The sequence below is a fragment of the Apteryx mantelli genome, chromosome Z (genome assembly GCF_036417845.1).
Source record: "Apteryx mantelli isolate bAptMan1 chromosome Z, bAptMan1.hap1, whole genome shotgun sequence".
Taxonomy (NCBI): domain Eukaryota; kingdom Metazoa; phylum Chordata; class Aves; order Apterygiformes; family Apterygidae; genus Apteryx; species Apteryx mantelli.
The window spans coordinates 50,006,505-50,028,976 of NC_090020.1; the positions used below are offsets into that span (position 1 = coordinate 50,006,505).

General features: G+C 45.7%; 1 protein-coding gene across 1 annotated transcript; it reads right to left on the bottom strand.

Moving 5' to 3' along the window:
* Positions 1 to 1,964: 1,964 nt before the first annotated feature.
* On the bottom strand, positions 1,965 to 20,927 carry RGMB (repulsive guidance molecule BMP co-receptor b). Its single transcript, XM_067315459.1, has 3 exons — positions 20,508 to 20,927; positions 17,474 to 17,985; positions 1,965 to 6,602 (listed from the first exon to the last, which is right to left on the bottom strand). Exons 1-3 carry the CDS (start codon positions 20,620 to 20,622, stop codon positions 5,934 to 5,936), a joined length of 1,296 nt encoding a protein of 431 aa, XP_067171560.1. The 5' UTR covers positions 20,623 to 20,927; the 3' UTR covers positions 1,965 to 5,933.
* Between the last annotated feature and the right edge of the window lie 1,545 nt (positions 20,928 to 22,472).

Genomic DNA, 22,472 nt, shown 5'->3' on the forward strand with positions numbered 1-22,472 from the left:
AAGACCTGCAGCATGCACACATTTGGGCTGCGCTGCTTTGCAGCAGACTTTTCAACCCTGAGTGAGATAGTGTGGAGCAATAAGATCACCAGGGTTCAGAGCAGGGCTTTGTAGCCTTAAGCTATCCAGTAGGAAATACTGGGGTACAATTCTCACGGGGTTTTACATGACAGCTCCAGGTCAGCAGCAGTGCTCTCCTCCACCAGCATTCACTGCTGAGAAGGCAGTTTTTGCTTTCACTTACCACTGCCAGGAGCTGAAATAGCCAATAGCATAGTGTCATTGCCATCACCTGAGAAGGCAGGAAACCTTTGTTTAAACATCTCCTTTACATGACTTAGAGTGAGAATTCTAACAAACACAGATCTCTTACTTCCTAGGCAAACACCTTCACCATTTGGCTACAGGGTATTTAAGGGGCTGGCTTTGGCAATCTGTTAAAACTGTTCTGCTTTCTATAAAATACTTGTATAATAAAGGAATGCAAAATGCACAAGAGCCATCAAGGGAGACACCAACGGACAGCCTAAAAGATAGATAAAACATGCTTACTAGAAAACACAGCCCTTGCTCCTATAGGGAGGTTTATGTTACATAACTTGTGTCATTGATCAGAAAATGCACAGTCTGGGAATTAAAGGCCAAAATTAAGATTATAAACCTTACCCACTATGATCCCACTCACAATCTCTTCTTTCCTCTTCGTCCCCAATGCATGCTTGCTTTTTGCAAGGAGCTGCTCTGGGAGGGGAGGAAGCCCCATAACAGAAAGCAGCCTTGTTGCCTTCTCCAGGTCATCTTTGACGAGAAAGCAGGTGTTGAAAGTTTCAGTGCTCAGATCAGGCTGAGGAGGTTGGGTGTGGTGCTTCAGAGGCCAAGTGGTGTGCCTCAGCTGGGCTTGGCCAGGAGGTATGTGTGGTGCTGCGCAGGAAGCACCAGAGTCAGCTAGCTTGTCTCTCGTAAGTGCAGGTAGTCCCCAAGGAGGAGGCTAGCTTGGAAATTTCAATCTAGCCATCGGGCCTGGATTCCCTTCTTCTGACTTATCTAAAAGTTAGATGTCTGGGTTTCCTCTGTAGTGAAGGACAACACTAGGCACCTCCAGAAGACAATTCCAGCCTAAAATAGTGCCTCTGAGTACAGAGAGGGGCTGTTTAGTTTACTGAACGTAGCTGAAATAAATCTAAAGGGTAAAGTATGCCTCCAGCTTCTTTCAGCCACCTAAGACCTTATTTAGATAAAGCTATCACTTTCTGACAAAGCAGAATGGCATTTATTTGTGAATACCTGCCGGTTGTTAGGGATTTGGCACTCTCTCTCTCAGGATGTGAAAGATCAAATCTCTGCTCAGGCAGCGGAGGAATTTTACCCTGCCTCTCCCAAGCCAGGGCAGAATGTTTAAATCACTGCACTATAAATAATTCTTACCATGCTCTGTGTCAGGCATGTGGATTAATCAGGTAGAATACCTGCCAAAAATGTCCTGCAAGTAAATTAGGCAGCTGAATGACTGACTTGTGAATCTGGCTAGGGTGAAGGCATCACCCTCAAGACTTTTTTCTCTGCTCAGCAGCAAAAATAAAGATTCCTTGGGGGACGTCAGTGGATTAATAGAGTGAGACAGGGATCCTGGAGTCCTAGATCCTGTACTGTGAATCTCAGTTTTGGATTTAAACACTTCACATACCAGAGCATATAAAATCCTTTGTAGACCCAGCCTTCAGCACATACTAAAATCAACATGAAGTATGTACTTTGTATTTTTAAGGGATTATTTTCCTACTCTTATGGTATATAAAAAAGTGGAAATCAAGCTTTAAAATCACAGTATTCATGAAAATAATTCCTATAAATAAATATTACTGGCAATGCACATACTGCACGTTGTTTTTATATCTAGTTATTAGTTCTGAGGCTTACCCCTGTACGTATCCGACCCTGTAATCAATCTTACTTTTCACAGTTGATTTACTGATCAACAGCTTTTAATTTCAATGAAGAATAATTTACAAACACAGTCAGATTAAAAGAATTCTGAACCAGATTAAATGCAATTGTTTTCCATCAACATTACAATAAATTTACCTGCATACTTGTATTTGATCTGTGGCTATGTTGCTTTCCAAAACAAGCTAATTAATGATAAAATCTCAAGAACAACATTGACACACACACACAGCTCTCGTTTGTTTTGAATATAGCTGGAGAGAACTATCACGACACAGAGAAAGTTTATCTTGTAAACAGCACTGAATAGCTTTTTTTTTAAAAAAATCAAGTCATTACGAGTCAGATCTGGGCATTATATAGACAGCATTCTTTAATGCCTAGAATTGGGAAAGAGAAAGAAATATTGTTTATCAGTCAAGACACAGATGGGAATTAAAATAACCCAAAGCATGAAAACCTCAGTGTACAATACCCTAGCTGTACTTATATGAAGAAAATGAGCACAAGATTTGAAACGCTACTAGAAGCCTGACAAAAGAGAGGAAACCCACAAGCCACAATGAGATTTTTCTGAACATGTCCCCTAAAGAGGCAGTCATTAGGTGTTACAGAGCTTGCAACACTGCTTGCTTAATGTAGGAGTGTAAATAAGTAAATAGCTGCTCCCACAGCCTCAATAACCATAAAACAAATGCACGGTATCCATAATTTTTACATATGCAAACATAAATAGTTGGGGATCTATTTGCTTGCAAGACAGCAGCTGTTTGAAACAAGATGCACTGCTGTGCTTGCATGTTGAGGGCCCTGAATTAACATGGCAGAGCGGCAGGTTGTGCTCAGGCCCTGCTTTTCCTCACCTTCAGGTTGTGCCCCACTTCGTATTTGCTCTATACAGCTCCTTCTTCCAGACAGGTTTTTCAGAAGTGGAGTGTGACAGAGAGAGAAAAGCAGCATTGGCTTGACAGTCCATTGAGTGCACTATTTCCAGTATTGAAGAGCTGCATGTGCATCGAAGATGAACGCTCGAGCACCGGGCTCTCTGCACATTGCCGTGACATGCTGCCTGTGTCCCAGGGACGTTGTCAGTCTCCACAGCTATAAACAGAGACTTAGCCCCAGCTGCTTTTAACAGGCTATATTAGTACAGGGTTAGAAGATACTCTGGTTAGAAATGCTACAGAAGAGACTTAAAATAATCTTTTGAATAAGCCACTAACATCTAATGCACTGGCTATTTTTTTTGTTAAAACCAAGGCCAACAGATATCTTCAGCAATAATTTAGTAGTTGTTGCATCAAAATACCGATGATCATGCTATATTGCCTTCCACGGAGCTTACAGTGGTAAACCAACACATCTGAAAATAAACTCTTACAGAAATGAAGGCCTCCTTCTGTACACATTAAACATGTATTTAAAACTCCCTTTATCTTCCTACAGCCATTTGCTTCCACAGAGCATTTCAGTGACATATCTACCACTTAAGATTGTTCCTCCCCCACTCCTAATTCTAGCTGTAGGTAAAAAAAAAAGACATTCAAAGTTGTGTTCATTAGGTCTATCTTGCTTGGTATGTGTGTGATATAACCTGTTTTAAGCACTGGCAGTTTCAATTTACCTTTGTACTAAGTGATTAACCTTGCAGCTGAAATATTAAAGCTCCCATGCATGCTTAACACATCATTTTGTTATACAAACTTCTGTAATCTTATAGACTCTTCTGTACCATTTATTCTTTCAATCCCTCAATTTCCTCTTCAGTTTTACAGCAATTAATTTTCTCTCCCAAGGTCCTTCTGGTTTGAGAGTTATCCAGTAACCTGAAAACAGGATTTTCATAACCTTTTTCAAGACAGCCACAGCAAAATCAGACTACTGTGTCTAAGCTCTTCTAAATATCTCTGCAAATACTGCAAGGAAGAGCGTACAAGTGGGATCCAGAGTGGATGTTTCCTGCCGCCGGTTTCCCACACGCTGTCTCCTCAATAAACTGGCCTGCTTTGCAGCTGCTGATCATAAATTTCACCACACAGCTAATTTAGAAGAGGGAAGTAAGCATCTGCAAGAAAGTATGGCAATTGCATTCAGCACGTTCCTACGCAGCAAGTGATGCCTAGGAAATAAATACGGGGCCCTGGGTTACAGACTGCTTGCCCGGTGCACAGCCCCCATCCCCAATTTCTCTGCACCCCACCAGGGGTCACTAACACCACGTTACAGACGTTCCTCAGAGGGGTAGGCAACTTTATTCTTCTATCGTAATAATTTAAAGTATTTACACACTGCACAGTCACTCTTTTACATAAACATATACTTACTGGTATATTCATGAACCACATCTAAAAGGTTTTGCAAAGACTGACACATTGTAGGGTTTCCAAGCATGAAAATAAAATCTGCAGCCTTCTAAAAGACAGCCATTCGGAGTGTCTGTGAAAATCAGTGCTCCCTCTAAGCTTAAGTTCTCCCCAGAGACCATTCACTAGCTTCAAAATATCCACATGTTTGGCATTAACTACAGCTCTCTTGGCTATGGTAGACTTCAAGAACGAACATGTGCAAATAACATTTTCTCAAGAAATCCCACAGCAGGAACAAGAAAATGAAAACTTTTTAAAGGAAGTACTACATTTCTGAAATATTACTTATCTGAGGGGCTCACAATTCAATACTAGTATACATATATATAAGTGTATATATATATATATATATATATTCATGGGATCCATGGACAGGGGAAATTAACTAGCACTTGGTGCCTATGTATTAAGTGTGTGCATCAGTACTGCAATGCTAGGCTTCTCCACCAGCTTTCAGCCGTAAGATCTTTAAATTCAGTGCACCAGTGAGGAAGCCCAGCCACACGAAGAATAGGGAGAATCTCCTCACCCCATCAGGTGAAACAGCAGGAACCACATTACCAGACACAGCGTAAATCCACAAGTCTAATTCATCTGAAACAGCACCATCAAATTGCACAGACAGAACAAGCTGCCCAAAGAGATACCTGCAGTCTAGCCTAGAATAAAATGCTATCTTCAGCCTTACCTCAGCTCAGGCTATTTTCTTCTAATGTTTTTCCAGAACAACATATTATGCAATTACCCATCCAAATGGGCAATTAATTAGTTTTTCTGAGAAAAGACTACTGCTGTCCTTACCAATCAACAGTGCCTAATCCAGCCAGAATAGTCTTTGTAAAAATACACTCCGTGAATAAACTCCTTCTCCCTCCACCACGGCAAAGTAGCTTTAGAAGTCAACTCTCCAGTGCTTCTATCAAGCTACATAAGCCTCACTCCACTGCATTCACAGAGGGATGGTGTAAGTACTTTTCTTCGTTTGAAAATCATGCTATGGAATTAGAAGATGTCAGGATTACAAAGGTGGTTTTGTATTTCAAGTCTCTGCAACATAAACGCTGTGCATAGCAGAAGCAGAGTTATACTAGGTGGTCTTTTGAGCTCCCTCCAAAGAAGGAAGGAGCATTTGTTTAAGGGACAGAATAAGATTCCATTCTTAATTGGTTTTAACTAGAGAATGCAACAAATCACCAGTGTGATTGTAGGAAAAGAGAGGTGCTAACCTCTACAGTAAGAGGAAGGACAGGAAAAAAAATTTTAATATTAAAAAATTTTTTTTAAAACAAAGTAGTACTTAGAGGGAGCACGGGGTATTGTATGTACATGTGTAATACATAATTACTCAGATACACACATAAATATTTAATATATAAAAAATAAAGTGCTTTCTATCAGGTCCCTATGCAGGGACATTATAAAACATTTCACCAACTGCAAAACAAATAGATACAAAGAATACTACATCCAACATACATGAAAACAGTAACACAATATGTACAATCTGGTGGGTGTCCCAAGACAAAACATCCCTTCATATACATGGTATATACATATATACTCATCTTTACTCAATATATTATGACAATATATATTTCAAAACTTTGTTATAGACAAAAAAACCTACAAAAACGCAACAAGGATCAAGCACACAAGTCCAAGACTGACAAACAATTTGCTACCCTTGCTCACGGCACCACCTCCGTTGCTGGGAAAGATATGCCAGCGCTCTTTTCTGGGGTGCAATGCTTCCACATCCTGCAAGGCACTGTGAGCAGCAGCCGTGAAGTTAGCGTCACCAGTGGTGAGCAGGTCAAACACGCATGAGTAAAAATAGATGTCCTTCACCAGCATCTTCTCATGGCATTTGGTGGTGGCAGTTTCCAGTGTGTACATGGAGCGGGGATGAGCAGTGGCTGCCTGGGGCAGTAACTGCCCCATCACAGGCAGCGGCAAGTGGCCGCTATCATCGATACGTTCACTTGATGGGCAACCATTCACACACAGCTGCAGGTCCTGACTCTCCTCATAGGCCATAGCCAACTCTTGAGGCATGCGGATGGCCAGTGTTAAGTAGCGCCCAAGCTGGCGTATATACACCATGGTCCCAATGTACCTGGCATGCATTTCGACGTATTTGCCACCGACTTTCTCCACAATTCGCAGGCTCTTGGTGTTCCTATCACCTCCGCTTGTTGTGCCATCCACAAAGGCTGCAGGTAAGTCATCAGTCACTGCCTGATATACTTTCTGATCTGTACAGTCTTGGTACGATTTAAAGATAATAGTTATCTGGAAGGGGGAAGGAGGTAGAGAAAAAAGCAGTTAGACAGCATGGAAATAAAAATACACATTTCAATCCCTTTTCCATTTTGCAGCTGTGATTATCTGGGACTGCCCACTAAGCTCAGAGCTTGACGCTTGTCCCCACTCATGCCTAAAGCAGAGAACAGTCTGCATATATACTCAAAAAGCAACATTTTACCAGATGGCAATTGTTAAATTTGTTCTTAACTTGGCCTGGAAGCAAGACTATTAGCATGTGGCAACTGCAACAAGGTCAGGAAAGGAAAAGGCTGTATATTTAATTAAGCATCACAATTCCCTCCTGCCTGATGGTTTCTTAACACTCAGGAATGCATCCTGCAATCGCAGGGATGTATACATGCCAAATAATTCCCACACTGCTGGCTGCTATGGCAAAACTGTGGAACAAGACTGTGTGAAAGCACAGAAAGGAACTGGAGCATTCGGTTTCCCTCACTCCCAATATTCCCATCTTGCCTCTGACAGTGACTGCATGACCAACCCTTGTCGGAGTGTTTCACACTTCTTAGAAATTTTGCCAGGATTAGCTGTGTTGAGAATACTGTTAAAGCACTGATGTGTTCACTGCTACAATACAACAAGCAGTGAGATGAGATGCAGTAACCAGGAAAAACAACTAGTCAAGTAACTGGTTACAGCTCCTGGATCTCTTAGTCCTAGGAACTGGGGGATTTGACACTTCCAGTCTGCTGCTGCTAGAGAACGTGCCAACAGAGAAACAAAGCGCGACTGAAAGACACCCAAAGACATGCCTTTGAAGGGTGACCTGCAACACAAACCAGGAATATAAACCAACTACTTGTTCTTTTAAGATTATGACTTGCTTTTTAAAGCTTTACACTTATTTGAATAAACCACAATAGAAACAGTAGGTCCTCCGGTCTTACTTGAAGGAGATAATTAGGCTATTTGGCAGACTGAGCTTGAGGTGTCTAGTGGCTTTTTGAAAAAAAATGTGTATTGAAGGGACAATATAAATATTAGAAACAGAGATGCTTCTTCTTTTACAGTTTCAGAGAGGAGGAAATAGTAAATTCTTGAAAAGGTCAAAGGGTATTTGGCACTAGAAATGGGGATTTTAATCATTATTTTGCCCTTGACTGACTGATTACATCAAATCTACTTACAGACCATCATTTAAGCACACTGCTATAAGATTCAGAATACTCCAAAGCATGTCAGAAAATATTTTCAAACTAACATTAGCATTTTCCTTAAAATTTATGGCAACCTCGCATGTTTTAATTTCAGTTAACCAGCACACTTCTGCACAAAAGCTTTAGTTTCTTGCCCCTCCGCTTTGAAATAAGAGCTGGAGGTTAAATAAACAGCTGGATTACAGACAATTCGAAAAAAACCTCTACCCTCATTAGTCTCACCTCTCCATACCAGCTGTAAAAGACAGGAGTCTTCACTTCTAGCACCTCTTCCTCCCTTCTCCCACCCCAACAACTTCCCCAAATATGCAGACATACACTAAAAAGTATTACATTGGTTTTTAATGTTTGGTTTGTCCTGGTTAGTTGACTCTGTCAGTCTTTCTCTCTCTCTCACATGCACACACACACAGAGTACTCCCTATTTTAATTCCATATGTTCCCACTGGTGCTGTCTGACTGGAACTTTCCAACGGTTTTTCTTTGCTTTAATCAGTTATACAGCTAGCTTGAGACCAGCTGCAGTCAAGCAATCTGGTAAACTCATATCTGTGGGCCACAGCTGAGCTTGAAGATCTTTGACCAAAATCTAGACGATGTACAAGTATTTTTCCTCAAAAGTTCAGTGCCTTTCCTGCTGTAGAGACCACCTCATATCACTGTTTTGCAAAGTAAGGCCAGCAACCCAGAGAGGAGACACCTGAGCTTTGTCTGATGCATGCTCTGCACATCATCCAGGGCCTCATTCCCTAAGTCAGGTCTTATATTCTATATAACACAGTTTCAATAAAATAGATCTCTAACTTGGGCTGCTCAGATAACAAAGCGCTCCTGACTCCTCCAGCACATTTGTGCTGCTCCACAAGGGAAGAGTGATTTACATGCCAGCAGGGGCAAAGCCCCATCAGGCTGCTCAGCACCTGAGCAAGCCTGGAGTTAACACTACACATGGTTTTAATGAGACACAGAACTGGCTACTTGCTGTAACAGTTAAGCAAGGGAGCTGGCAAGATTTTAGAGGAAGCAATAAGGACAGCCACCGAGATGCCCCTCTCCAGCATACCTTCCCCTGCAAGGGGAAAAGGCACGCGGTGTCAGGGAAAGCGAGGAAGGGCAGAGCCCTTCGCCCTGGGCAAGACCTGCAATAAAGCCACACGCTGAGCAAGGGCTGAAGGCCCTAAGGGAACGAAGGCCTCTTGCAAGGATGCTCCTGACAGAGAATCAGCAAGAAGACCATTAAGATTTGCTAAGGACACAGATCTGTATTTAAACATTGTGGCTCAAGACAGTCAGTTTGGATGTTGCGTTTTCTCTCCTGCCACTGCTGTCTGATCCACAGGCCAGACCAGTAAAACCAGGGATCTGTGAATCCTTACTGCAATATATGGATTAGTTTGAACAAGTAAGCAATAACTCAGTTTGGCACATTTGCACTGTACCACTCCATCTATTATTGATGGACAGTACTGCTGTCCATTTAAAACATCAATGCCTTTGTTAACGTTCCTTTCTCCTCTGTGCCCAAGCTACTCTGGCTCTGCTCATTCATTTTTAATATTTCTTTCCTTGAAGTCTAGCCCACCCACAACCATAAAACACAAATCCAACTCCCATATCTAGAAACACAGCTTCAGGCATCCAAGTCTTCTACACCTACTACAGGCAAAATTCCTGAGGAAAGAGTTCAGACAAAGCCTGCCTAGAATTAGGTCAGGCTTCAGACTTAGAAAACGCAAACATGATGGCAAGAAGGTAACACTACTTACTGAACAGGCAATGAATCTGGAAAAATCTGACTTTTATTTTTATTCTTTTAAACATAGAAGGAAAGAAGGTTTCTATTAGGTTTGGAAAGATTTTGATCTTGCCCAGTTTCACTCACAATTTTAGTGGGATAGTCCCCAGGCCGACCTCCCTCCCCCTATGTTTGTCTTGACTGGGTTGTACTTTCAGGTGAGGATCTGCATCACCATGTGCTCATGCAGAACCTACCTCAACACTGTTGAGGTCTCACAGCGCTACTAAAATTCAGAGAACCACCCCCTCCTTCCCAGTTACTACTCCCAGCATATAAGACCACAACACCTGTCTTGGAGAGGTTACAGTCAGCATTCAGGTACATAACAAGAAAAGCTAGTTAGAGAGGCAGGGAACATTGATTGTAACAAGGAGTTTATGCAAGTATTTAACAACTGTAAACTGCCTACTCAAAAAGTAGATATGCACACTGAAACACAGCCCCTACAGTGTTTCTTATGACATGAGAGTTTGCCACTGAGCATTTCTGTGGCTAACAGAGCAGCATGGAAGTAGAGGAGTTCCCATCACGGGCCTATCTAGTGACCTCCCTGGACGTCTGAGCAAGGTACAGCAGGACACGCAGGTTGCTGAGAGGGCACTCTGAGGCAGCAGAAAAAACACTTTGCTGCTTACATTTGACCTTCAGTACAGGTCTGCAGTTTAAAGCGCGTGCCCCAGTGGCATCAGGAGAAAGCATTCAGATGCTTCATTACGCACCATTTCAGTCTATGGGAAAAGATGGGGAAGGATTATGTTTGAAGAGAAACACATCGCTGATGGTTTAATAATGATTTCATCAAGCACTGGAGAATAAGCGGGAAAGATGTTTCAGCAAGAGGTGTTCTGATATTAGACCAGTGGTCTTCAACGATGCCTGGGAGGCCTGTGAATGACTTAACAAGTGATCTGTCAGAGGCAGCTATTAAAAGTCCATAGGTAGACAACTGCATAGCATGCATAAAATTTCCGAGAGTCCATCAAAAAGCTTTTGCAGTTCACATATACAGGAAAGTTGAAAGCATAATGTATTAAATGACCTCCCAATCTCTAACTGAAATTTTCACAGCTTCCCTTTCTGGAGACCTGCAACAGGTGAAAAGCATGTAGAAAGTTTATCTTAGAAACCAAGTACCACCCAGAGGATACCACTTGAATAATAAAGCAGTGTTGAAAGGTGGAAGTAGAGATTTAATAAAGGAAAACTGTAAGGACTCATTCGGAAACAAGGATTCATTCAGACTCATTTAAAGCTACACCACACAGTAGTTCCTTTTTATACGCATAGCAGGTCTTTTTGGATGAAACAAAACCAAAAGATGTGCTCCAAATGCTAATGACTACTCAGTCCATCGGACAGCACTACAGCTCATCCAAAGTAGGACCTCTTCCCCTGAAATACCTATATGCAGACACGTAATTCTCAGCACAAACTGTTTCCCTGCACACATTCACCCCTTTTGCAGCGCACTACTTGCTAAAGTAGACATAGCTCAAGAACGGAAGCTAGAGGCATATGCCTGAAAGACATTTTGCTCCTTTCAGGCACATTGGAAGGGGTACAGGAATCAAACTGTTCGGAGGAAAAAAGATTTAGAGGAGACTGCCTCAGTGATGTTGCTGGGACCAAGTTCTCAGAAGCAAGAGTTGTTGGGGGCATTACAAAACTAAATATACCAATCCCTCTTCAGCCCGCTAGTCACTTACAGAAGCATCCCACCTTTCACCCTGACATGCTACAGTCTTATGTTGGGGAGAAAAGGGGAAGGCAAGGTATGGGGATCCCATGCAGAACAGAAGTAAAGAAGAAGTCAGTCTGAAAGAAAGAGTTTAGCATGAAAAGATTTCCAAAAAGAAACCCAAGATCACTCAGGAAAGCATTTCTCAGATGTGGTTCAGTGAGAAGGTCACCATTTATAAATAACTCCAGAAACATCTAGCATCTACTATTGATTAATTTCAAAACTATCCAGAACTTGATCATAGTTAAACATCCTTTAATCAATGGGAATAGTAGCTAAAATATTCCATCTTTTTTCTGGTGGACAATCCAAGGAGGAGAAGGGCTCTTCTCCCCTGCAGTGAGTCTGTAAAGCATATATAGTAACAGGCAGGTAGATCCTGTTTAAATGCACAACATTAACATTTAACTCACATCTCCATGTCTGAGAAAAAACTGCCATCTTTATCCACTACTTTATTCTCCTTCCTTCTGCCTCCAAGAAACCCCCAGAGCTATGAAGACAGTCAGATAGATACTGCTGAGACATATGCGTGCATGCTCTCTCCTCCTCTCCTGCTCCCTAAACGAAGGGGTTCAAGACACCAAAACTCCAGCAACAGTTCTCCAGCAGTTCCAGAAACAGAGAAAGACAGACAGTTTAGCACCTGACAAACTGCCATAGCTTATCCTAGAAAACAACCTCTAGTAATGCCACGCTGTCCTGAACACCAGGAAACAGGATTGTTTATCTTTACATTGATGAAGTCGGCAAATCACCAAAGTCAGTAAATTGCCTGTGCCCAGGAAAACTGTGGTATTTTTGCTGTGTCCCCTGCTGTTCTTATGAGTCCATCCAAACCAACATAGCACATTGATATGACCGAAGGCGGCTCTGCACATGCTAAACGTGTCTGTGACAGGACTAAACGAGCTTTCCTTACGGAGGAGGAGATCGCTGTGAAAGTGCTAAAGGCAAAAGCACAGAGCAGAGGCCAAAGACCTGAGAGATCACATCTGGGAGAAATGCAGACCTTCATTTTAGGTAAGTCTGAGTTCCAAAAACAAACACAAAACCAAGGAGAATTTATTTGCATCTTCTGCCTAATACACAGGAATCTCACTAGCAGAGAAAACAGAGCTTCTGGCAGACAGTTTCTTCTGCTTCAGCCTCTGCCCAAGAAGCTGGCCTCAAGACTACATTCACCTCCTGCCTTCCAGCCAGGACAGTGCCAAGGTCCTTTTTCCACCGCTTCTATATCACTCAGTTTTATTCCTAACAGAAAAGCCTACTTGTTTTCAGCATGCTATGAACTAGCCACCACTAGTGGCCATGACCACTCTGGGTTCTTTCATAAGCATATTATTTCTCCCACCTTCATCTTTTCATGAGGACAAGTGATCCAAAAAATATAGATAATAGATAAAACACATCAGCAGAGGTAGACTTTAAAACTGAAATATACTGAAGAGATCCTAAGACAAAACCTTTCATGTTTAACCATGAGAAGAGGTTTGAGTCTGCCCTAATTCCAGGTCGAACACTGCTCACAGGGGAGATTCAACGACTAGCTGTCTGGAGAGTCAACCACAGGCCATCTCGTTTAAGCACAGCTGGGTGGCTTTTGATATGAAGAACAGCGCCCTTGTCTTAAAGGTGCTGGCAAGCCTCAGCCTTTTAGAAACATCCCAAATATACAGAAAGTGCTTTGGCACCTACACTTTCACGCTGTCCACAGCTACTTGCTGAACCAGTTTGTGCCCAACTGTACGCCCAAGCACAGCACTAACTTGCACAGGCTGAAGGACCCCGGGTCCTTCATTCCCCCCTTCTGCTTGCAATCTTCCTCGCTCTTCAGTAACAAAAACTAAACACTGCTTTGTAAGTTAATGTGTTATCCGCTCCACCTCATGAACGATGCAGTTTTTCCACTGAAGTCCTTCAACAAAAAGTTAGTATGTACCTCCTCTGAGAAATAAAGCTAAAGTTCATCTTTATCTTGGGCAGAAAGTCTATAAGGATGAGAAAATTAATCACACGTGGTCAGTGATCTGATGCTCCCACTCAGAAGCACAACTGAACAGTAACTGGAAGACGACTGTTTTAATATTAATTATTTAAAGGAGAGTAAGTACAGGGTGTTCAGTCCAATGATTTCCTCTTGCAAAAATAGAAACCAGACTGCAAAAGAGATACCTAAGTGTTTTGACTCTGGGAAAAAGAGCACTTACCCAATGTTTCATTACACTGCTAATGCAGTCTATTCCCAGATTCAAAGCTTTATGCCCAGTAACCCACTACAGTAAAAGCTCTGGGTTTTCCACTGCCTGTTTTTCTTTCTCTGCCCTCCCTGTGTCCATTCTCCATGTCTCACCCTCAAGCTATCCACTACAAAACACCTGGATAGGAAAAGCTCCTTGTCCATTTCTGATCACTGCAAACAAGAAGGGAAGTTTTCCACAGGGAAGTGCAGGCACCTCTGCCTCATTTGCTACTCAGGGATAACTGTGCTAGAGATATCCAGAACACCTGTCACACTGGTCAAAGACAACAAAGACTTTGTTCCCCTCCAAATAAAGCCCACGATAAAACAAGAAAAAGTCCTATTTAAGGCATTATACAATATCCGTCCTACCTACGCCCTCTACAGCCCCTTGAAATAGCCATTTATCCTCAGGAGATCCCCAAGAGCCTGGGGACCTCTACTTCTGTAGTTGCAGAAATCAAATAAAGAAATGCCAATGACCTGCACGAAGCTCATACTGAAAATCTGTTTCCCAGCTACTTGGTGATCCTTCATTCTCCATCTGAAAGGCCCTGGGATCCTATGCCAAGGGGCATAAACAGATCAAACAAGCTCAGAAGAAAGTGCAGTTGCAAGTTTCAACTAGACCACAGAATATACAATAGCTTTGTTCACTCTGAAGAAACAGATGTCCTTACTATTGGCATCACAAATATGCAAAACACCTACAAACAAACTGCCAAGAGCGTTTTGTGAATGAACACACATCTCCCACAGGAGGACATACCTTTCCAATTAAGGAATTAAAGGAAGAGTTTTCCTGCTTTCCATTCTTTCCTGCCGGACACGTAGTGAAAGCAGAAAAACATACTTTTATTCTCCATATTCTTGTTAAAAATCTCCTGACGTTCTCTTGCCCTTTATGAACTTACTGGATAGCCCTCAGACTGTTGGGGTTATTCAAGTCATATGGGTTTTGGAGTGAGAAGACAACTTTATTTTGCACGGAATGCTCCCTTCTTTGCTGATTCCCTTAAAAGTCACTCTGAACACCAGTAAGGCATGATAAATTTGAAGGTGATAACCATCTACAAGGCTAAGTGATGATATGCCCCTTGAAACAACCATTTCAGAAGTCAGGGGAAGTTGGATTACTGCATGTGGGGTATAGATTCAATATTCTGTTCCTACACCTCCTTAAATCATTTCCCCTAAAAACGGGCATTAAAAATAAATTAAAGCTTCCACACTTTTTGTCATTGCTTTTACTAGGTCTGCTTTAGAGAGGATTAAGCAGGAGAGTGAGCAATTTGATATTTGCTTTGGCTTCTCCACAACTCAAGTTCAACATAAATCTTTGTTATTATTTTCTGTTAAAATTAAACATCTATCTAAAACGTTTGCAATGAAGAAAAACCCAACAAGACTGGTGATAAGGTTCTGAAAAGTTTTCTTACTGAGAAGGTAGGTAGCTTACTTGCATGCTCTAAGTTAGGAAAAACACTGTCTAGATAAAGAAAACCACTGGAATTATTTTTTTGCTGTCTCTTTAAGCCATATCTTAAGCTACCCTATGCCCAAAATAACATAAACAAAGCACCAGCAGCACCATCACAACCAAGATGGAACATTTGCAGAAAAAAAATGTTACATGAATCAATCCAGCAGTGGTTTAATAGGCCTCTTCTGTACCTTTTATAGCAGCCTGCTCCATAAAGAAATCAAAAGGATGCATTAGAGATATTAAAACTTATCTTGAAAAGTTACTTGTGCATGCAAAACACGACCTTCATTTCCCACAAAGAGGTGGGCTGATAAAAGTTTGATTACCTGCCAAGAAAGAAAACACTCAAGTACTGTATGCATTTAACAGATATTGGTGCTAGAGGTTTCTAATATCCTAAAGCTTACATCTTATTTCATTTAATTGCTTCTGCACGCTTAACTGTACTTGTGTGACTGCAGGGATGTAAAAATCTAATACCAGTATTGCAAAAGTGAAAAATCTATTACTGCTTTTTCCAGAAGGCCAATCAGAGAAGAGAAAAAACAACAACAACAAAAAAAACAAAACACAGATGCATTGGGATTAGAAATAGAGATAGACAAAAGGTACTCCCTTAAAAACACATTTTTCCCTGCACTATGTACAGACATTTACCTCCTCAAATCCTCTTGGTTATCTGTTTGAGAACACATATTCCCACATAACATGCAACTGTAGTCAATCATTTTTAGAATATGGCTGGGTAAAGATAAGATCACCTACCATCACACCCTGGCCACCCACGCAATTTGTGCACAAAAAGACTCTCCACACTTTTTCCTCCAGTACTCTCAGGAACAAGGAAACAAAGACTACTCTACAAGACTTTAACAAAACCGAGGATAAAAACTTTTGAGATTATGCAATGTAACTTTCTCTTGTATTCCTTATTTAAGAGTCTTGAGAGAAAAAAAAAAAGCCACTGGAACAGATTTCTCAAGAGACTCGAGTCTCTTTTGCAAAGTTTATTTCAGATAGCTTCATTCCCTCATTTTATACTCCCTCCAAGTTCATTTAGGCACTGCGTTTGGCACAAGCACAAGTTGAGACAAGGGGATTTTGGTTTTCATTGATGTATCAATCCAACCTTTGGCCTCCTACAAATCGAAAAATTTTGATTTATTACCCAAGCAAAAAGTGTTCTCTCACCCATATAAGCATCAACATTAGACAACATCTCAGTATTCAGCAAGGATGCACTTAATAAATAGCAAGACTGATTCTCATTATTAGTATGTGCAGTAGCACAGCCACCTCCATGGTAGATGTGTAGGCTCTAACCTATTCCCATGTATAGAAATACAGTGAGAAGTTTCCAGTGCTGACGGTCTGGGAACATTGTAGCATACCCCAACACAAGCTGATCCTACAACAGTTAAGTACGTTGCTATAACTCGCCACTTTATCTTGAAAAAAAAAAAGGGGGGGGGGAGGGACAGCACCAGCTTCACACATATGTTTGAATCATTTCATTTTATGATAAAAAGGTACCTGAAAACGTTAGAAATATTTTTCTCCCCTGGCTTCTGGTGTAAACCTAAGGGCATTTCAGCCAGGCCCAGACCTAATACCTCCTCATTTTCTTCCTATAAGGACACCTGCTATCTGCCTTTGGCATGAAGAGCTAAGTACTTTTCTTAAAGAAAGGGCATATGCTATTAATACTAGAGCATGTATTTCTTCTGTAACCACTTGAAGTGGTTGGGAAGAGAGAAATCTTAAGTCTTGCCTGTCTGTAGAGGGACATATACTGTCAGTAGGATTTTCAGGCTGCTGCTTCCTTCACAGAGCCAGGGCACTAAGACCCTCCAACAGCCACGTGGCATCAAGGTCGTCTTCCCCCCCCCTCCTTGCTTTTTGGGCTATCTCCTCTCAATTCTCTGCAATTCTCCTTCTTGTCTCTGCTCTGAACCCTCAATGCCTGGCTAATCTGTTGTGCCACTCTGTCAGTGCTTTTTGTTTTCAACTGTCATGGCTGTACAACTTAGAGAATTAATGGAAAGCAAAGATCCTCACTCCTTCCTTGCTCCTACCCTAGGATTTCCATTTAGTGCGGGGGCAGTCAAGATGCTGCAAGCTGATGCTTGTTTTAAGGTATCAGTTTAGTTTCCTTAAGTGTTTTTCTGGTGATATTTCAGGGTGGGTTGGAGGGTGGGGGGTGGAAGAAAAGCTGTTTTGAGGGGTTTTGTTGTTTCTAAGGAAATCAGCAAAGAAGCAATTTCACAAAACAGAAGTGCCTAAAACTACTGCCTAAAACATTCTCAACCTATTGCAACCCCTTAACTCGTAAGGGTTTAGTGGCTCACTCTACTGTCTCGGCCTTCCACTTCTGTCTGTATGCGTACGCAGTGTTTAAGAGCAATCCATACCTTATTCGTAGCAGTAGCACTGGATCCTGGGACCACAGGCACGTTCGTCACTTGAACTGATAAGTAGTTATTGTCTATGAGAGGCCAAGCCCCTTCCACTTTGCATGTCTGGAAGTGATCCTTAAAAGTCCTCAGATGAGGATCACCAAACAAGCCACAAAATAGGTAAGTTGGAGGAGAAGTCTGCTCCCCTCCCCGGTAGTCCCTGGCTCCTGCGTGGCCACTGTAGTGGCAGGGATCTTGGATCACCTCGGGGTTGGTAGAGGATGTGGGTCCATCCTTGGAGCAGTTTCTCTGGCTCATGAGGTCACTGATCCCAAGCACCACAGAATGGTAGACGAGGTTTCCCCGGCATACTTTGGAGTTGCGGTAGGTGCAGGCCGAGTATGCCCGCAGGGCCTTGCAGAACTCCAAATCAAAGCCATCGAGAGCCGGGTTTAGATGTGAAGTTAAGGACACAAAGTCTGTGGTGCACTTCTGGATTCGACAATGTGTTTGCAGCTGGCAGTCACCTATGCACAAAATAGAAGGCAGAGAGAAATCAAGCAAGTCTCTTGGACTGCAATCCGTACACCTCCCCTCTCCTGCCCACAGGTACTGCAAAAAAACAACTTAAAGACAACTTACAGGGCTTACCCATTGGGGAAACGCTCTATAGTGGGGAAAACAGGGCTGGGAGGGTGGCATTTGGCAGGGGAAGGTGGAAGATAGCAATACAGAGCGTCTCTCTCTCAAAGGTTGAGATGACCCAAGCATGACTTATTTTCCATCTAGACAATAGCAAGTAATGGATTAAGAGCATTAACTCCTGCCAAGTACGAGCCTAGCATTTCTTTTCCAGATGATATCAAGATGATGATGCAATTCTATGCTTAAGTTAATCACTTAGTCAATAAGCAAGTCTCTATTTAGTCTTTCAGTGCTTTACAGGACACGTTACTAAACTTTTTAAACAGAATCCTGTTCCTGAGAAGGATGTGAAAAAGAAGGCAAGTGGTACAGGTCTAGACAGAAACCAACTGAATGAAGTAGGGATCAAAGCTCCTCTTCGAGAAAGCAGGAAAAAAAAAGGGGGGGGGCAGGAGAGGGAGAGGGAAGCAAGCCATAAACTCAGTTTGCTTTGCTTCCCTGGCACTTAAGCTTCATTGCTTGCTTTCTGTGATTAAATAGCAAGAAAACCCACAGCTGTTTGAAGCTCAGGTTGCCAGCTAGGGAATCCAAACACTGCGATAGCACCTCTTACAGCCTACGGAAAATAATGAGACAAGGGGTGAAAAAAACCTCTCACAACCAAAGCCTGAAGCACTCATGAGACTCAAGCAAGAGCTACACAGTTCAGTTTACATGAACAAACCAGTTGCACCTTATCTGGTCACCCGATTTCCACAAAGAAAATGTAATTACCATCCCAGCAAGCAAACTGGCATTTTTACAGCCCTCCCTTTCATAGCCTTCACTGTCACGACCTGAAATCCGTCCAGCTTCTCGGGGCAGGTCGCACCAGGCTTCTGAGGGCAGCTTTTACACAGAGCAACTCACCAGGGGCAGAAAAAAAACAAACAGGGCTGCACACTGCAGTAAAGGAAATGCAGATGCACACATTGCACAGGGGTTAAAACGAGGGGGACATCAGTCAAACGATAAATCAGGTTTCCTCCCAGCCAAAGACGGCCATTACAGCACATGGAAGTGCACAGAGACTGCGTGCAAGACTTCACGCAATAGTTGTCCAGCACCAAGAACTATGTGCTAAAGACATGCTGTGCTTATTTGTTCCTTTTATGACCTATAAAATTCAGCTGTGTATACATTCGTTTATGATTCCAAATGGTCATAAAACAAAGAACAACAAAAAAATACTTAGAAAAGTACATGGAAGTGTGAACAAAGGGAAAAGGAAAATACAGCATATTTTACAGCTATTCTGTTCCCTCCCCTCAAATCCCTCCCTCTACACTGTCTCCCACCTTCTTCCTGACCTCAAAGTAAAATAGGATTGGCCTCAGTTTGGTCTTAACAGCCCAATTACAACACTGGTAAATGCCAGAGACATGGGAGTGAAAAAAGACTGAACAGTAACGTAGGACTTTTAATTTTTAAATGCAGTTGTTTTCTGCAATTCACACAGTGACGAGAGTATATTAGCAGTTTCTTTGCTCATCCCTAGCTGAGCTGCCTGTATAGCAACTCACATAATGCACCCAGAATATCCGATCCATGAATTTATAATGGCAATGAAGTGCATCTCCTGTCAAAATCCCAAGACAACACAGGGTAAAGGAAAAAGTCTCTAACCCGTAGCCAAGCACAATCATGAAGTGTTGGAGCAAGCAGTAAGTTTCTCACTTGATCTTTGTGCAAGTGATATGCAGCTTTGCAAAAGGAAAAAAAAGGGGGGGGGGGAATCAAAACCATGATCACAGACCAGGAAGAAATATACCAAGCAAACTGAAATAGGCCAAGTCGGTTCAGAGCCTGACTTTCAATGCATCGAAAACTTTTATTACACTTTAGGGTACGATTTGCAATAATATTTTAGTCACATGAAAATCAGCCTAGGTGGGCAAGGCAAGCTATCAAATAGCATAACAAATGTGCCGCTCTGCGCCCCTTGCAGCTCTGGGGAAGTTTGCTGCACTGCTTTCGGGGGGCTCTCGGTCTGACTGGGGGAGCGAAGAGAAATTTGGCTGAATTCAGACGAGCCAGCCTTGCAATCACCTAAGCAGACAGCTTATTTCATTAGGATCGGAAAGCACTGAGGAGCACTTAGGCCGCAGCGCAGCACTTTCACAGGACTAAAACCTGACCAGGCGGCTTCTGGCCGAAAGGGAGACGCGAGCCGGGTCTGCGGGGCGCCTTCCCCCTTCCCCCCTCGCCGTGAGGCCGGCGGAGAGCGCCGCTATTCAAAGCGGAGAGAAAACAGGAAAAAAGGAAAACAGCGCGCCCCCGAAGCGCTGCTCCGCTCCGCGCTGCGCGCCCCGCCCGCCCCGCCCGCCCCGCGGCGCCCGCGCAGGCTGCGCGGCGGCGGCCGTACCTGCGCGCAGCAGCAGCCCCAGGGCGGCGAGCAGGCCGAGGGCGGCGGGCGGCCCGCGGCGGCGGCGCGGCGGCGGCTCAGCCCCGGCGGCGCGGGAGGGCGCTGCTCTCCCCATGCCCGTCCATGCAGATCGCGGGCGGGCAGGCGGCGGGACGGGGCCGCGGCATGGGGCGGCGGGCGGGCCGCCCCCTCCGGCTCCTCGCTGCTTCCTGCTACTGCTGCTGCTTTAGCGGCGCGGGCGGAGGCCGCGGGGCCACAGCGGAGCGGGCGCGGCGCGGCGCGGCATGGCGGCAGAGAGAGACAAGCACAAAGGGAGGGCGCGGGTGAGCGACCGCCCCACCCAGCAAGGGAGGCGGCGGCCCCCAGCGCCCCGCAACCCCACTGCCCTCCGCACCGCTGCGCCCCGCGCACTGCACTTCGCCGCCGCCGCCCGCCGCTCACGGCCTGGCCCGCCCCGGCCCCCCATTGGCCCCCCGCCACGTCCATCAAGGCGCCGCGCCGCGCCCATAGGCGCGGCCCGCCCAGGCCCCGCCCCCTCCCACCGCCCGCGAGCCGCGCCGCGCCGCGCCTCGCGCTGCGGGAAGCCTGTTCCTCCTCCCCGCCCCGCCCCGCCCCGCCGCGCCGCGCCGCGCCGCGCAGCGCCTCCGCGGCCCCGCCTGCCCCCGGGCCGTGCCGCGCCACGTGACTCGCCCGTGCGCGGCGGCGCGGCCAATCAGAGCCGCGCCCGCGTTCCCCCGCGGCGACTTGGCGCGGAGCCCGCGGCCGCGATTGGCTGCGCCGAGATCCGCCAGGGAGGGGGGCGCGCTCCGCCCCGCGCCGCCGCCAGGGGGCGCGCGCCGCCCGCGCGGGCAGGGGCGCGCGGCAGCACCGCGCCCCGCGCAGGAGAGCGGGGATTGCGCGGCCGCTCCCCGCGAAGAAGTGAGACCGGGTGCAGCGGGGGCCCCGATCCGGGATCATAGCGATGGTTTCTAAAGAGCGGCCGGAGCGCCTTCGCCGCCTGCTCGGCCCCGCTACGGATGGGGCACGCCGGGAACAGGACCAAAACAAGGCGAAATTAAATGAACATGTAAGTGGGTAAAAGTCAAACACATGCAAGAAGCATTAATGGGTTTTAAACACGCTGTGGTTTATTTTGTAGAAGGTCCGTGCGATGCCTTAACTGCTCCCCGGTGATACAATCTCTGTTCCCTGAAACCCAGCACGAACTGCTTCTGCTCTGCGTGTTGCCTCCGCGCGCGCCGGGGCGGCAGCGCGGGCGTGCAACCCCCGATATGTCCCTACTCGCTGCTACCCTGCGCCCTCGTAACGGGGGGGGGCAGAAGTCCCGGCACCGCGCATTTAACACCTGCCCCCGCGGTACGTGGCTACTCACGGCATGTCCAGCTCGGCGGCGCCGCGGTTCAGGGCGGCGGGAGCTGCGCCGCGATCCCGCGGGGGCCGGGACACGAGTGAGCGGGCACCTGGGCGAGGGGGCGACAGCACGGACATGGTGAGCGGCCCCTGCGCGGGGCTCCGCGCGCGCGGGGCGGCGGCGCGGCTGCTGCCCGTGGCTCTCGGGAGGCGAAGCCGCCCTCCGCGCCCCCCGCAGCCCCCCGCGGGTCTTCCCGCCGGCTTCGGGGGTGGCAGCGACCGAGGCGCGGAGCGGGGGAGCCCCGCGGCGCCCCCCGGCACCCGCGGCGCCCCCCGCGCCCTGCGTGACTGCGCGCAGCGGCGTGCGGCTCCGCACCCCCCGCCGCTGCCCCCAGCGCGGGGGCGCCGGGCGCCGCTCTAGCACGGCTTGAAAGGCAGGTGCAAGAGACGCGGCGCAGCCAGCCCCGCCGCCGCCGCCCCCAGCCCCAGCCCCAGCCCGGGCGCGGCGAGCGACTCACCCCGAGCATCCCCATCGCCGGCGGGCGGGCGGGCGGCTCCGGGCCCCGGCGGGGCGGTCAGCGGCCGGGCACCGGCGGGGCGGGCGGGCAGCGGCGG

What these genes read in the sequence shown, in the direction of transcription:
- RGMB (XM_067315459.1), bottom strand. Translation starts at nt 20,622, where the DNA reads ATGGGGAGAGCAGCGCCCTCCCGCGCCGCCGGGGCTGAGCCGCCGCCG. An exon ending in GGGGCTGCTGCTGCGCGCAG is followed by an intron (nt 17,986 to 20,507) that starts GTACGGCCGCCG and finishes TTTTGTGCATAG; the next exon opens with GTGACTGCCAGCTGCAAACA. An exon ending in GTGCTACTGCTACGAATAAG is followed by an intron (nt 6,603 to 17,473) that starts GTATGGATTGCT and finishes TCCCCCTTCCAG; the next exon opens with ATAACTATTATCTTTAAATC.